This window comes from Spermophilus citellus (genome assembly GCF_964194105.1).
Source record: "Spermophilus citellus genome assembly, chromosome: 2".
NCBI classification, from domain to species: domain Eukaryota; kingdom Metazoa; phylum Chordata; class Mammalia; order Rodentia; family Sciuridae; genus Spermophilus; species Spermophilus citellus.
Genome location: NC_138183.1, coordinates 213,934,619 through 213,948,116, shown reverse-complemented (window position 1 = coordinate 213,948,116; position 13,498 = coordinate 213,934,619). Strand labels below are relative to the sequence as shown.

At 33.0% G+C, this 13,498-nt stretch overlaps 1 protein-coding gene across 1 annotated transcript in view; it reads right to left on the bottom strand.

Moving 5' to 3' along the window:
* PRMT3 (protein arginine methyltransferase 3) overlaps positions 1-13,498 on the bottom strand; it is a 139,779-nt gene that overhangs the window by 8,832 nt on the left and 117,449 nt on the right. Inside the window, exons 14-15 of the mRNA XM_081278816.1 lie at positions 7,409-7,459; positions 7,126-7,213 (exon numbers count right to left, since the gene is read on the bottom strand). Of these exons, the coding sequence (XP_081134942.1) occupies positions 7,126-7,213; positions 7,409-7,459 (139 nt within the window). The remainder of the gene's footprint in view (positions 1-7,125; positions 7,214-7,408; positions 7,460-13,498) is intronic.

Here is a 13,498-nt window from a genome sequence, read left to right as displayed (position 1 = left end):
TGCCACCTTCACAGCACTGTATGTTATTAGAAGCCAAACAAGCAAAAAGAAACAACAAAAACACTGTTATCTAGCTAAACAAACAAAAAAACTCTCCAGAATTTGATTGCTCTGATTTGCTTTTCAGTGATTATTAAAGGTGATGGGCATTATTTAAAATGTTTAACCACCATCTAAAAAAAAGTTTGGTGCATTTACTTTTGTGATTTTTTGTTGTTGTTGTTGTTGATGTAGATGAGGTATTGCTGCAAATAAGCCTTTTAATGCATTTGCTCTAATGGTTGCTGCTCTTTCATTAGGTTGCATTTGATATGTTTGAAAAAACTAAGTTACCTTGTTTGTTAATGTTTCAGTCAATCTTTAGTGTAAGAGTCAAAATGAAAATGTTCCATGCTGCTTATATAGCGGAATATCAAAATTCTTAATTTCAGGTTCAAGTGATATAAGAGGACTTCCTCCATTTGGAAAAATAGTCCAAGTCAAAATGAATTAGTAACAAATATTTCTGTTTTAAGTTTTCACAGAAGACAAAATTTTAAGAATTATTAAAAACAAGATATCTGAAAAAGCAAAATAACATGAATTGTCTAATATATACAAGGAGCTACAGCTATTTTCATGTCTTAAAATATGAGTAAAATATTTTTTTCATAATGTTAATTTCCGAGATTAGGATGTACACACACACTTATTTAAGTTAATTAAATGGCACGGAGGGTCACAATAATAAACATATTAATTCATACTGCTGAACTCCCTTCAATTGTTCAGGCCTAACTGAAGTGGCTGCAACACCAGGATAGATCAGGGTAATTAATCAGTGTCAAATAGATACAAAATGACGGATGTTGTTGAGAGTGGATATTGTGGGGAGTTCTGCAAAAGGCACTGGAGAACTGAGCTGTACTCTTGAGTTTATCACTGGCAGACAGCTAGCTATTAGTGTATCACACAGCGCTGCAGTTCAGTCAAGAACAAAACTGATTTCAACTGTTAGACTCTTTTTTAAAATTAATTTCTTCCAGGACAATGAAATATCATTTTCCCAGAAGAAAAGAAAAATACAACAATCATTCTTATTACCATTAAAGTGGAGTCAAAAAATGAACAAAACCCTTGATTTCTTCATCACATAAAAACTTATACCATGTGTACATATTCAAAGAGATATAAATTGCCTGATTTTTTTTTTTTTTTTTGGGTAGTGGTGATTGAACCCAGGGGCACTACCACTGAGATACATCCCCAGTCCTTTTTATATTTTTATTTCGAGACAGGGTCTTACTAAGTTGGCCAGGCTGGCTTTGAACTTGTCCTCTTGCCTCAGCCTCTGAGTAGCTGGGATTACAGTGTGTGCCACTGTGCCCAACCTTATCTTAATTTTATTCTTAAAGCAAAATCACATGAGGGGTTGGGGTTGTGGCTTAGTGGTAGAGCACTTGCTTAGTACATGATGTGAGGCACTGGGTATGATCCTCAGCACCACATAAAAAATAAAATAAAAATAAAGTAATTGTGTCCATTTACAACTAAAAATTAAAAAAAAAAAAAAGCTAAACCACAAGAAATGGATCTGGATTTTTAAAGTAAATACTACCATATAAGCTTGTAAGATAAAATTTTACATTATTTGTAAAGAAGAAATACCCTACATTGAAAGAAAGTGTTCTCTAACTGCTTTAAATCTACTCATTCTGGGAGGCAGATCCTTTGGTCCCACAATACTAAAAGTGGTTCAGATGTTATTGAGTACTTTTATTTGGAACTATTTTTAGCACTAGGTTGTAATAAAACAACAAAAACAATAAACTAAGCCAAAATAGATACGCTCATTATTTTATAGTTACATTGTGCTTTTAGCAAAGTGCATTTTACCTGAATTCTTAACATTTTTTAATGCAAAGTTCTTAGCCTGAGAAATTCTCTATTAATGTTGCCTTTTCTTATTTTCTAAATATAGAGTCTGTCTCTAAGGATAGATTTACCATTATCAAAAAGACTAAACATTATAGATACATACCAACCTAAGCAGAACAATGTACAGAAATGTTTATAATATTTTGCTTATTAAAAAAAAAAGACTTTCTTGTCATCTGACAAGAATGTGATGGTACATGCCTATAATCCCAGTAGTTGGGAGGCTGAGGCATAGGATCACAAGCTGAAGATCAGTCAAGGAAAATTTAAGAGCTCTTATCTCAAAATAAAAAACAAAAAGGGCTGATGATAATAATAGCTCAGGGATAGAGCACCCTGGGTTCAGTATCTAGAACTTCAAAGAAAAAATAATCTTACATCACCTTTTCGGTACCCCAAAACGCCTCATATACATGGTAAAAATCTCCCAACTACACTCCTGATTTTATTTAAAAATTTTATAGCACACTGAGTAAAAAACTACTCTTAGTTTAAACCTAACTACAGAGAACTCTTTTCAGCCACACAAAGATCAATCTGAACACTAAGTCAAGTACCATATGAAATTTCTCAGAACATCAGAGTTGGCAAACTGGGCCAACCATATATAGCAGCCAGCTAAATTCCATTGGCATAGTATCACTTAAACTGACTAGAGGAAATTAAATTTCAATGACCATGCAATTATTGTATTTATAATTCAGCCTAATGTTTACAATATACCAAGTACCATATCAGATCAAAAAGGAGAGGCAAGTAACTCATCTTCTATTAGCACTCTTTATCACAGCATACTGAGATGTTATAACACATATGTAAGCAAATAAATTGATTTGGGAGAACAAAGAAAGGTGGAATTAACTTTCTGGGGATAGTGAAGAAAGATTTACAGAAATGAGCTGAGTTGCAAAGGGTAAATTGGAATTTATCAAGTAAAAGTGGTCAGAACAACTTCCTAGGTAGAAGACACCTTGGACAAAGGCAAGGAGGAAGAAGACATAGGAAAGTTAGCTGAAAAAGGACCAGTGTGTATAGCTAGAGCATACGGGGTTTTGAAAGGCTGGGGGTGAAAATGATTAAAAATAATGGCCGGACTATAAACAGCCACAGTAAGGAGTTTGTGTTTTCTTCTACAGATATTTTCTGTCCAATGAATTGTTTAAAATATTAACTTTATTAAGGTGTTATTTACCCAAAATAAAGTGTGCATATTTCATACATTATAGTTCAGTGTCTTGCCAACATCCACTTTCATATATTCACTACCCTAAAGTCTCAAAGATTATTGTAAGTTACCTTCTATAAATTTTATAGTCTTAAGCTTTTATATTTAGATCTATAATCCACTCAGTTTTTGTGCATGTTAGTTTTTGGGTGTGGCACTAAGAATGGAGACGCATTGTTTTCTTATATGAATATTTAGTTGTTATAGCACATTTTGTTGTAAAGACTAGCCACTGAAATATACTGCTTTTTGTAAAATTCTAATTATACAGAGAGGTATATTTATGGATTCTCTGTGTGAAATTAATCTATATGTCTGTAGTATACTATACTATCTGAATTAATATAACATTTTTAAGAGTCTAGAAATCACACAGTACAAGATATCCAACAAGATTCTTTCTCAAAATTATTTTGGCTATTCTAGGTCTTCTGCATTTTCATATTAATTTTAGAATTAGTTTGTCAATTTCTACAAAACTGGAATTTTGATTGAGACTGCACTGAATCAACAAAATTTGGGAGAAGTACATCTTAACAATACCACTGTTCCAACTCTGAGTATTTCTCTTCATTTAATTAGTTCTTTAAAATTACTCTCAATTTATTATTCTAAAGTTTTGAGTATATAGGTTTACTAATTTATTAAATTTTTATCCCTAAGATTTAATTTGTCTTGATGCTGCTATAAATAATATTTTCTTTGGGGCTGGGGATGTGGCTCATCGGTAGCGCGTTTGCCTGGCATGCGCGGGGCACTGGGTTTGATCCTTAGCACCATATGCAAATAAAATAAAGATATTGTGTCCACCGAAAACTAAAAAATAAATATTAAAAAATTCTCTAAAAAAAAAAACTTCAATACATCTTCATTTTCTTTAATCTTCTATCATTGTTACATATTTTATTTCCCCATGTTTTGAAACTCACAATATTTTTTGCTTTAGCTAGTCAATTCTCTTTTAAGAAATTAAATAAATGAGAAAGCAGCCTCTTCTATGTATTCAAACATTCATAATTTGTCATTTTCCACTTCTTTTTTTTTGCTTTGTGATTTTCTATTTCCACTTGAAACACTTAGCTTGGTGTATCTTGTATTGCCAATATATAAAGTACCCCCCACTCCCCCAAATTATGTTCCTTCTAGATATAGAATCCAGATTGCCAATTTCTTTCAGATGTTTCTTGAAAACATCATCTGACTCTACATAGTTTCTGATAAGTATTTTGAGGTTACTTTTTTTTTTTGTCCCTCTCTACATGTTTCACTTTTCCTTAGCTCATGGTTAAGGGCTTTAAGTTTCTAAAAGATTTTTGCTGATCAGCAATTCGTGTATCGTAGGTGTTTTTTTTTTTCTTTTTTTGTGTGTTTATTACAAAATTTCTTAAATCTGGGTTAGAGCTTTTATCAAATGTAAGAAAATTTGACCATTTATTTCATCAACTGTATTTTCTGTCCCTATATCCTTTTTTTTTTCATGCCTTTATTCTTCCACCTTCTTTCACTGAATCCTATTATCACCCTTAGGATAGTGTTTGGTATTTTTCCACACGTTATTATGAATGCAGTTTTTAAAAAATAAAAATCCTTTTCCCTTTCTGTTTAAATCTTCAAGTTCGTTCATATTTTCTTCGGCCACTAATTCCATCAAATATCATTTTCACTTCAGATATTCTAGAAGTTCCATTTGTATTTAAATGATCTTCTCATATTCTCCTTGCTACATTCATAAAAATGTAGTTGGAGGCTGGGGATATAGCTCAGTTGGTAGAGTGTTTGTCTTGTATGCACAAGACCCTGGGTTCAATCCCCAGCATCATCAAAAAAAAAAAGTAGTTGGTATTTACTCAAACATGCTTATCTGTCAATTCCATTGTTTCAGGTTCTGTTTCTCCCAAATGATATTTTCCCATACTCAATGTCTGAATGCTGGACTTCAAGAATTTTTAAGTGTTTAAGTTTTACTGCTTTCCTTTGTTGCCACTAACTTAGTTTTAGTTTTTTCAGTGCTCATTTTTAAGCTTTGGTAAAAAGTGTCCATATACCCTTTATGTGAATCCAGAATGCAGTCTTTCTGGACTGTATTCAATAGATTCCAGAAGGACCAGGCCCTTATATAAACCATCCCTAGAGGAAAGGCTAGTGCTACCTTTAAAAAAAAAAGAGGTGGCAAAATGGTTAGTATAAAAAAGTAACATTTTTCAAGTTTCCAAACATTAATGTAATGCAAATAACAGAGCTACAGAAAAACAAAAACAAAAAGTAAGGATCTAAAAGGACTTTATTTGTGAGCTGGGGTTGTGGCTCAGTGGTAGAGCGCTTGCCTAGCACGTGAGAAGCTCTGGGTTCAATCCTCAGCACCACATAAAAATAAAATAAAGATATTGTGTCCATTTACAACTAACTAACTAACTAACTAAATAAATAAATAAAAGGACTTTATTTGTGTCCGCCTCACTTCAGTTTTGCTGTACTCTAGCTTTCTGGAGACTGAAAATGACACTATCAAGGTCTTATTTCCATAGCATTCAGCTTCAAAGCAAGAAAATGACGAGCTGCAGCTTTTCACTAGTAGTGTTTATTTGCATCTATTATTCAATTTATAGATCAATACGAAATCTAAACTATCTTGGAATTTTATGAAACAGAAACAGATTAGGAAAATGACCATTTAAAGCTCACCATTCATTTAGCTCCGTCAAATCTTAACATTCTGTCCCAGCTCCTTCAATTTAATTTTTTGCATACATGTTATAGGAGAGACTGTTCAGAATATATGCCAAGAAAAAAAAAATTGCTGGGTTGCAGGGATGGCATATTTAGATCTAACTTGATGGTATCAAACTGTTCATTCAGTTACACCTACTAAAACTAACAGGAAAAGAGCATGAAAATTTAATTGGACTACATTATTGCCAGCAATTAGCAGTGTTAAATTTTATGGAATTTTTTCCCCCACCAAACTGATGGATGAGAAAGTGTTTCACGATTCTAGTTATTTGGCCTCTCCCTAGTTACTAGTGATATGGAGTCTCTTTTCATTGAATTTTGTGTAATGAGCATTCCTGTCCTTCAGAAGGCTTTCAGTTAAGGTGGAATAAGACTTTCATTATAAAAAGATAAGAAATTTCATAATCAAATTCTAATTTTTGTAGTTAAGTGTGTGGTACATGATAACTACAGGTGCAAATACAAGTAAACAAGCAATGAGGTTAAAACAAAGGAATACAGAATTTGATCAGCCCTTGAACTGAGTAAGATATAAACAGATGGACCAGAGAGGAGATACTGGAGAGAATTCCAGACAAATGTATACTGAATATATAACTATTGAACATTAGTTTAAAAAAATAAGAATCCTTTTTATTTTTATTTTAATTTAGTATTATTAAAGTTCATTACATTTTAGATACCAAGAGAGAATTGAAATACTATTTATAATAATGCCATAAGTATATAACTATACTTCTATTGGTGATGTCTCTTTAATCATTTAGAAAATGAAAATATTTTTCGTTATGTTTGCATCTTATTAAATACTAGTTATTGCCTAAAGAAATTTTTGGAATTATTTTGCGGTATTTTTGAGCAATATAATATTCCCTATTAGGTACAAATTACCTTAAAATTAAAGTACTTTTTTTTTTTTTTGAAAGTCGCCATTCTGGCTTTATTTATAGCAACCATCAACTTTTTTTTTTTTTAAATATTTATTTTTTAGGTTTGGATGGACACAACACAATGCCTTTATTTTTATGTGGTGCTGAGAATTGAACCCGGCTCCCACCCATGCGCCACAATTCCAGCCCTAAAGTACATATTTAAATGATATTGCTGTCTAAGATTTATGTAGATGGTAAGTTCTAATAACATCTTAGATCAGTTATAATATAAAGTACAGTAGGCACATAAAGAATGGCTGCAAAATGAATACTGTTTACTTTAGAATGAATAAGATACTTTCCGCTTCTTTTCTTTCTTACCTGCTTTAACTGAAAATGGCTTTTCCAGTAGAAACACTGTTTGTTTCCAGTGTGTTTTGGTACTCTGGGGGCCCGTGGAGAACACGACCTACATTGGTAAAGTTTAAAAGTATCTGATGAAGTACAAGATTTTTAATATCATGGTACATTAATCTACTAAATCAAATACGAGTTCCAATTGCTTACAACAGCAAAATGCTTATGATCAAACACCTTAGGGCACAAAAATAAAATACAATGTACTCTGCATAATTAATTCTTATGAATAACTCATGTTACTTACCTTGTTATGGCAATTCTTCTCAAAATATATATCAAAGTAGCCAGCAATTGCCTGTTAAAAAAAAAAAGAATACAAATGAGTATTAAACTAATTACATGATGTAATTAGTCTCAAGACATGGCAAATTGAAAACCACTTCAAAGACCAGATACCTCTTAAAATTATAAAAAGTCATTATCCTGGGAAAGATGTAAAAATGAAGTAATATCACTTGTCTTTTCCCCACAGAAACACACTAATAAATGTAACAAGGTTAATCAATCAATATATATATTTTTTATTAGAAAAATGGTCAAGCAGACTACCAAAAGCAAGAGACCAGGGAAAGGGAGGGGTTCGGCCAGTCCATGGATGACTGCACTTTCCAACTGGGATGCAGATGTGTGGTTTAAGCCACTGTGGACCTCCATCTCTAGTGAGGACTCCAGACAATGAAGCTGTAGGACAGACCCCAAGATAGACCAGCAGAAGCACTAGTAAGCTAAGTCCTGTCTAGACTGCAGGATCATAAATGATTGTGGCTTCAAGCTACTACATCTTGTGATGTGTTGATGCACATCAATAAACAATGGAAATGTAGTCTTATACAAAGCCATTTCATGTAATTTCTTCTGGTCTAGTGAATCCAATTTTAAAGTCAAGTACTAGGAATATTTGTGATGGAATCAAGAAATAATTTTTAAATGTTACCTATTTTCTGAAAATATAATACAAACAAATAACAGTACTGAAATAAAATTTATGTTTAAACAAATACCCAAAGGAAAACCTCCAAAGTTAATTCCTGGGGTCCCTGTGATAGTTTTAAATTAAAATTTAAATTAATCATTGCTTTTTCTTTCATTAATGGAACTAGCTTGACATATTCTATGTTCAAAACTGGCATTAAATTAAGCTTAAAAAGTGTTAAAAACCAGACATTGATTATTGAAAATTTACTATGAAACTAATTTGTGTACTCCGCTGCTCTTGCTAAGAATGTGAAATTTTATTGATCTTGTAGGGTTAATATGGATTGGGTCCAAAGCAAATTCAATATTTAACCTTAAAGTTCATTACATTTTAGATACCAAGAGAGAATTAAAATACTATTTATAATAATACCAAACAGAGGTATAAAATGATGTGGTCCTGAGCAACAGATTGTTTTATTTATTCCTATATGTCTACCTGATTCACCACTATATTCTTAGTGCCCAGAGCAGTCCCAGTTCTATAGCACACAATAACTATTTGCTGAATGAATGTGCTTATTATGTATACATAATTCTATAATAGTACTTACCACACTATATTATAGTCTTTCCTGAGACGGCAATTTACTTAAGAGCAGGACTGAGGTGTAACTTATATTTCTATGCCCCAACCTAGCACAATGTTATATAGTAGGTTCTCAAAAAAATTTAATAAGATTTTTATTCTTTGATATTTTTTAAAAATATTTTTTTTAGGTGTAGTTGAGCATAATACCTTTATTTTATTTATTTATTTTTTTATGTGGTGCTGAGGATCAAAACCAGCACCTCATGTATGTGCTGGGCGAGTGCTCTACCACTGAGCCACAACCCCAGTCCCTATTCTTTAATCTCTTAAATATAACTAGCGCTACTACGTAATCAGGATAATTTATTAAGTAACTGTCTTTTGCATATTAAGCAGCTACAAATTATTTACATATACACCAACAAATGAACATAAGATAAAGCAGGAAATTTATAAAAGAAAAATCAAATTATTAATAAGCATGTGAAAAAATGCTTGACCTATGTAGAAAGAAAAACCAGATAAAAATTCTCCACAGAGAGAAAAAGGGCTGAATATTGAGCTAACTTTTAATGGCCAATGATTTAATAGATCATGACAACATAACACAACTTCTGAAGAGCTTCCAGGTTGGTGGATGCATCCATGTGCCAGGAGGGTGGCACAGCATAACTCCATGAGGACAGAACTCCTGGTCTGGGATCCTATCATTTCTTTTATAATAAACCAGTAAAAGTAAAGTGTTTCTTTGAATTCTGTGAACCACTATAGAAAATGATTGATACAGAGGAGGGCATTGAGAAACCCTTGATTTGTAGCCAACTTGGACAGAATTGTGGGTAACGTGGGGACCCACTATGTGTGACTGGTGACTGAGGAGGGAGTCAGTCTTGTAGGACTGAGTAGTCCTTAACCTGTGGAATCTGCTCTAAACTGGGTAGTGTCAGAACTGAATTGTAGGACACTCAATTGGTGTCACAAAGAATTGGAGAAGTGGTTCTTGGTGTGAAAATCCAAACATTGTGTTGGACTTGTGGCCAGTGGAGAAATGCTTTTTCTTGATACACTATTTGGCAATCAAATGTAGTCCTTGTTTTTCTGGGCTCAATAGCTCATGTCTATAATCCCATTGCTTGAAAGGCCAGGGGAGGCAGGTGGACCACAGGTTCACAGGCAGCCTCAGCAACTTAGTGAAACCCTTTCTCAAAAAATAAAACAAAAAGGGATGAGGATGTAACTCAGTGATTAAGTGTATCCCTGGGCTTAATCACTAGTAGCAAAAAAAAAAAAAAAAAAAAAAAAAAAAAGGTAATCTAAAGGTAAATAGTGACTGATATGAAAAAAAGTCACAATACACTAGCTAAAAAAAGCATCTTCATATTCAGTATGTATGTTATGGGCACATGTTGTATGTTGTACAAATGTGAATATATGACAGTATGTGTTAGATTTGGAGTATTCATATTCTTATGAATATGAATATGTGCTTATCTATATTGACATTCCCAACATGAATGAAGAAGTTCTATGAAAATGTAATTTTTAAAAAAATATTTATTTTTTAGTTTTAGGTGGACACAAACACAATATCTTTATTTTATTTTTATGTGGTGCTGAGGATCGAACCCAGTGCCTCACATGTGCTAGGCGAGCACTCTACCACTTGAGCCACAACCCCAGCCCTGAAAATGTTATTTTTAATAATATTTATAATACCACATGGACGGGTGGTATTCAATTCAACTATTACCTTTGTCTCAGTTCCCACAGTCCTCTCATTCATCTTTATTCCTTCAAGGGCTAACATGTAGTGGGAACTACATGAATTTGGAAAAAAAAAAAAGTCACCTCCAACTAGCAATTCTACAAAAACAGTATTTTCCATTGAAAGATTAACAAAACATAATTGGGAAAAAGAATAAAGTAGGAGAATAAATAATGGAATAGCCATAGTAATAAGAATTATCAAACTACATAATCATATTAAAGACTTTTAGACCCAAGTTTGAAATGCATATGATACATGAAGAGAAATATATTTTAAACTCTGGTGAAAAACAGACAAGCAATACTATGGTAGAATAATTATAGTTATAATCATAGAATACAGGTCTGAAAAGGATAGGCTGATACCTGAGTTCACAACATTAGAAAATAAAAATGAAAGATTTAATTACTTTTGGCCATAAGCATTTGGAAGGGATCTCTCAGAGATAAATCTTAAAATGCATGTACATTCTAGTATGGTTCCCTTTGATGTGTACCACACAGGTTCTGACTCCTCAAGCAGCTTTGCCTTCTTAAGGATGTTTGGTTTAGAGTAATACTAGAAATCACTTCCTTAAGCACACACAAGTAGAAAGCAGAAAAATGAGGTAAGTTAGGAAGAGATTCACCTGCAACTAAAATTATTCACAGATAATGATACCTCAGATAGTTACCACTCAGACACTAGCTCTGAAAAACCAAAGAGAGGTTCTGGTTTATTTAAAATGGGTATTTATTCTCAAAGGCAAGAAAATTAGAAGGTCTCTTAAAAAAGATAGAGCTTTCTTTACTTTTTGCCTGATAGAAGTTTCCCCTTATCCATGGTTTTGCTTTCTGTTTGTTACCCAGGGTCAACCACCATCTGGAAATACTAAATAAAAATTCCAGAAATAATTCATTAGTTTTAAAAATCTTATAGTCAATTGTTTTAACTGTCCTGTTTTTATTGTTAATCTCTTACTGTACCAGATTATCCCCCGTCACACTCGCCTCCTCAATGCACCCAGTACTGGGGATTGAACTCAGGGGTGCTCTATCGCTGAGCTACAATCCCTAGTATTCTTATTGTTTAAGATAGCATCTTGCTAAGTTCCTGAGGCTGGCCTCAAATTTGCAATCCTCCTGCCTCAGCTTCCTGGGTAACTGGAATTGTAGGCATGTGCTATCATGTCTGGCGCTGGGCCTAATTTATAAATTAAACTTTATAATAGGTATGGACATATAGGAAAATATATAGTACACATAGGGTTTGGTACTATTTATGCTTTCAGGAATCCACCAAGGGTCTTGAAACATCTCTCTCAAAGATAAGAGGGGTGGGGACTATTGGATAAGTGATTCTTAATAGAGATTAAAAAAAATTAAACTTGACATGGAACCATATAAGCCAATTGACCTAAGGTTCTCATTTTTATTTCTGCAGTGCCATTTGAAAGCAATAGTGATATATCCAATTATATATATCAGCTGATTAGAAAAGAAAAATATTTTGTCTTGAGAGTATAACATGTTACTATTTTTTAAACTTAGTTTCAGGACCTTGTTACATCATTGACAGGTTATCTTTGGTCTCTTAAATGTTTTTTTTTTTTTAAATAAACACAACATCTTCATTTTATTCATTTATTTTTATGTGGTGCTAAGGACTGAACCCAGTGCCTCATGTGTGTGAGGCAGGTGCTCTACCACTGAGCCACAATCCCAACCCCATCTTTGGTCTCTTAAATGTTAATTTCAATGAATTTGTACTCTCCCAGTGGAAGTCATTCAAATATAAGAATAAACAACAATAGGAAATGGGAAATGATGACTAATAGGTAATAGCAATAAATAACTGGTCATGTGCTTGGCAAAGATCAAATAAGCTCAGGACTAACCACAGAATAAGCTTCTCTTTTGTCCCACAATAGCATCTTATCAGGGGCACTGGGGATTGCTGAGGGGGGAAAAAACAAACCAGCATTAAGATCAAGTATTTATAGGAGATGGGTTAATCTGTAAAAGGTAAGATGGTAATTAAATTTTACTGAATTATACCACAGTCCAAAAAATAAGTCCCTGAGACTAAGAGAAGGGTGACGGGTGGAAAATAACTAGTACAAAAATAAAAACTACAATGATAGAAGAAAACAGAATGAAAGGAGAACACATGCACATTTCTGGGATAGTTAAGCACTCTTAAAATTTGTTGAGACTCTCCCACATTTACATTTGCACACAACGGGAAAATGAGCACGTGGCTTTACTGTGTATTCTAAATGTACATAAGCATTAGAATACAGTTCTAGAATGAGCTGTTCATCATTTTTTGTGGATTTCCAAAAAGAAAATAACTATAGTATTTGTAAAGTGAATCATTTAAAAATCTGTTTTAAGTCACATTTTGCATGTTTATTCCATATGTATGAAAGTAAATGCAGTTCATTTTATTCATGTTCACTTGAAGAACAATAACTTTGAATAAAAACAAATTATTTGTTTCATGTATTTTGGTGTAATCAGTCTTTAAAGGGGACACATCATGTGTATGTAACAGAATGGCAACCAATGAAATAAGATCAGACTAGACCTTGTGAGGAAGAAGGAAATTAAAAATTATCATTATCACTATCACCTGCAGGGAGTAATTCATCATTTCTGTTCTTCATTGGTATCATGTTCCAACAGCGTGTGGTTACAGCAGATACAATTAGGCAGCTGGCCACAGAAGTAGGAGGATAATGTGCTTTTGATGGAGTTTATCCAAGCATGGAGATAGAGTGCTTGTAACCCATGCAGCAGAATCACTATGACAAAAATACAATTCATTTTTCGTTGGAGTACTTCTTTCAAAATCTTACTATGGAATTTAAAAGCCAACTGATGTTGAGTCTGAAGTAAGTAAAGAATAAGCATATAAAAGGCATAAAAGTGATTATTATGGCTTACATAGTCATATATAAAATAAAACCAGATGAAAATAGAAACATAAGCTTTACAAGCTGCTGCATGTGTAAGTGTGAACTCTGTTAGTAATAACTGGTGTTCAAAATCTACAAATGTGAAAATTATAATTTCCTC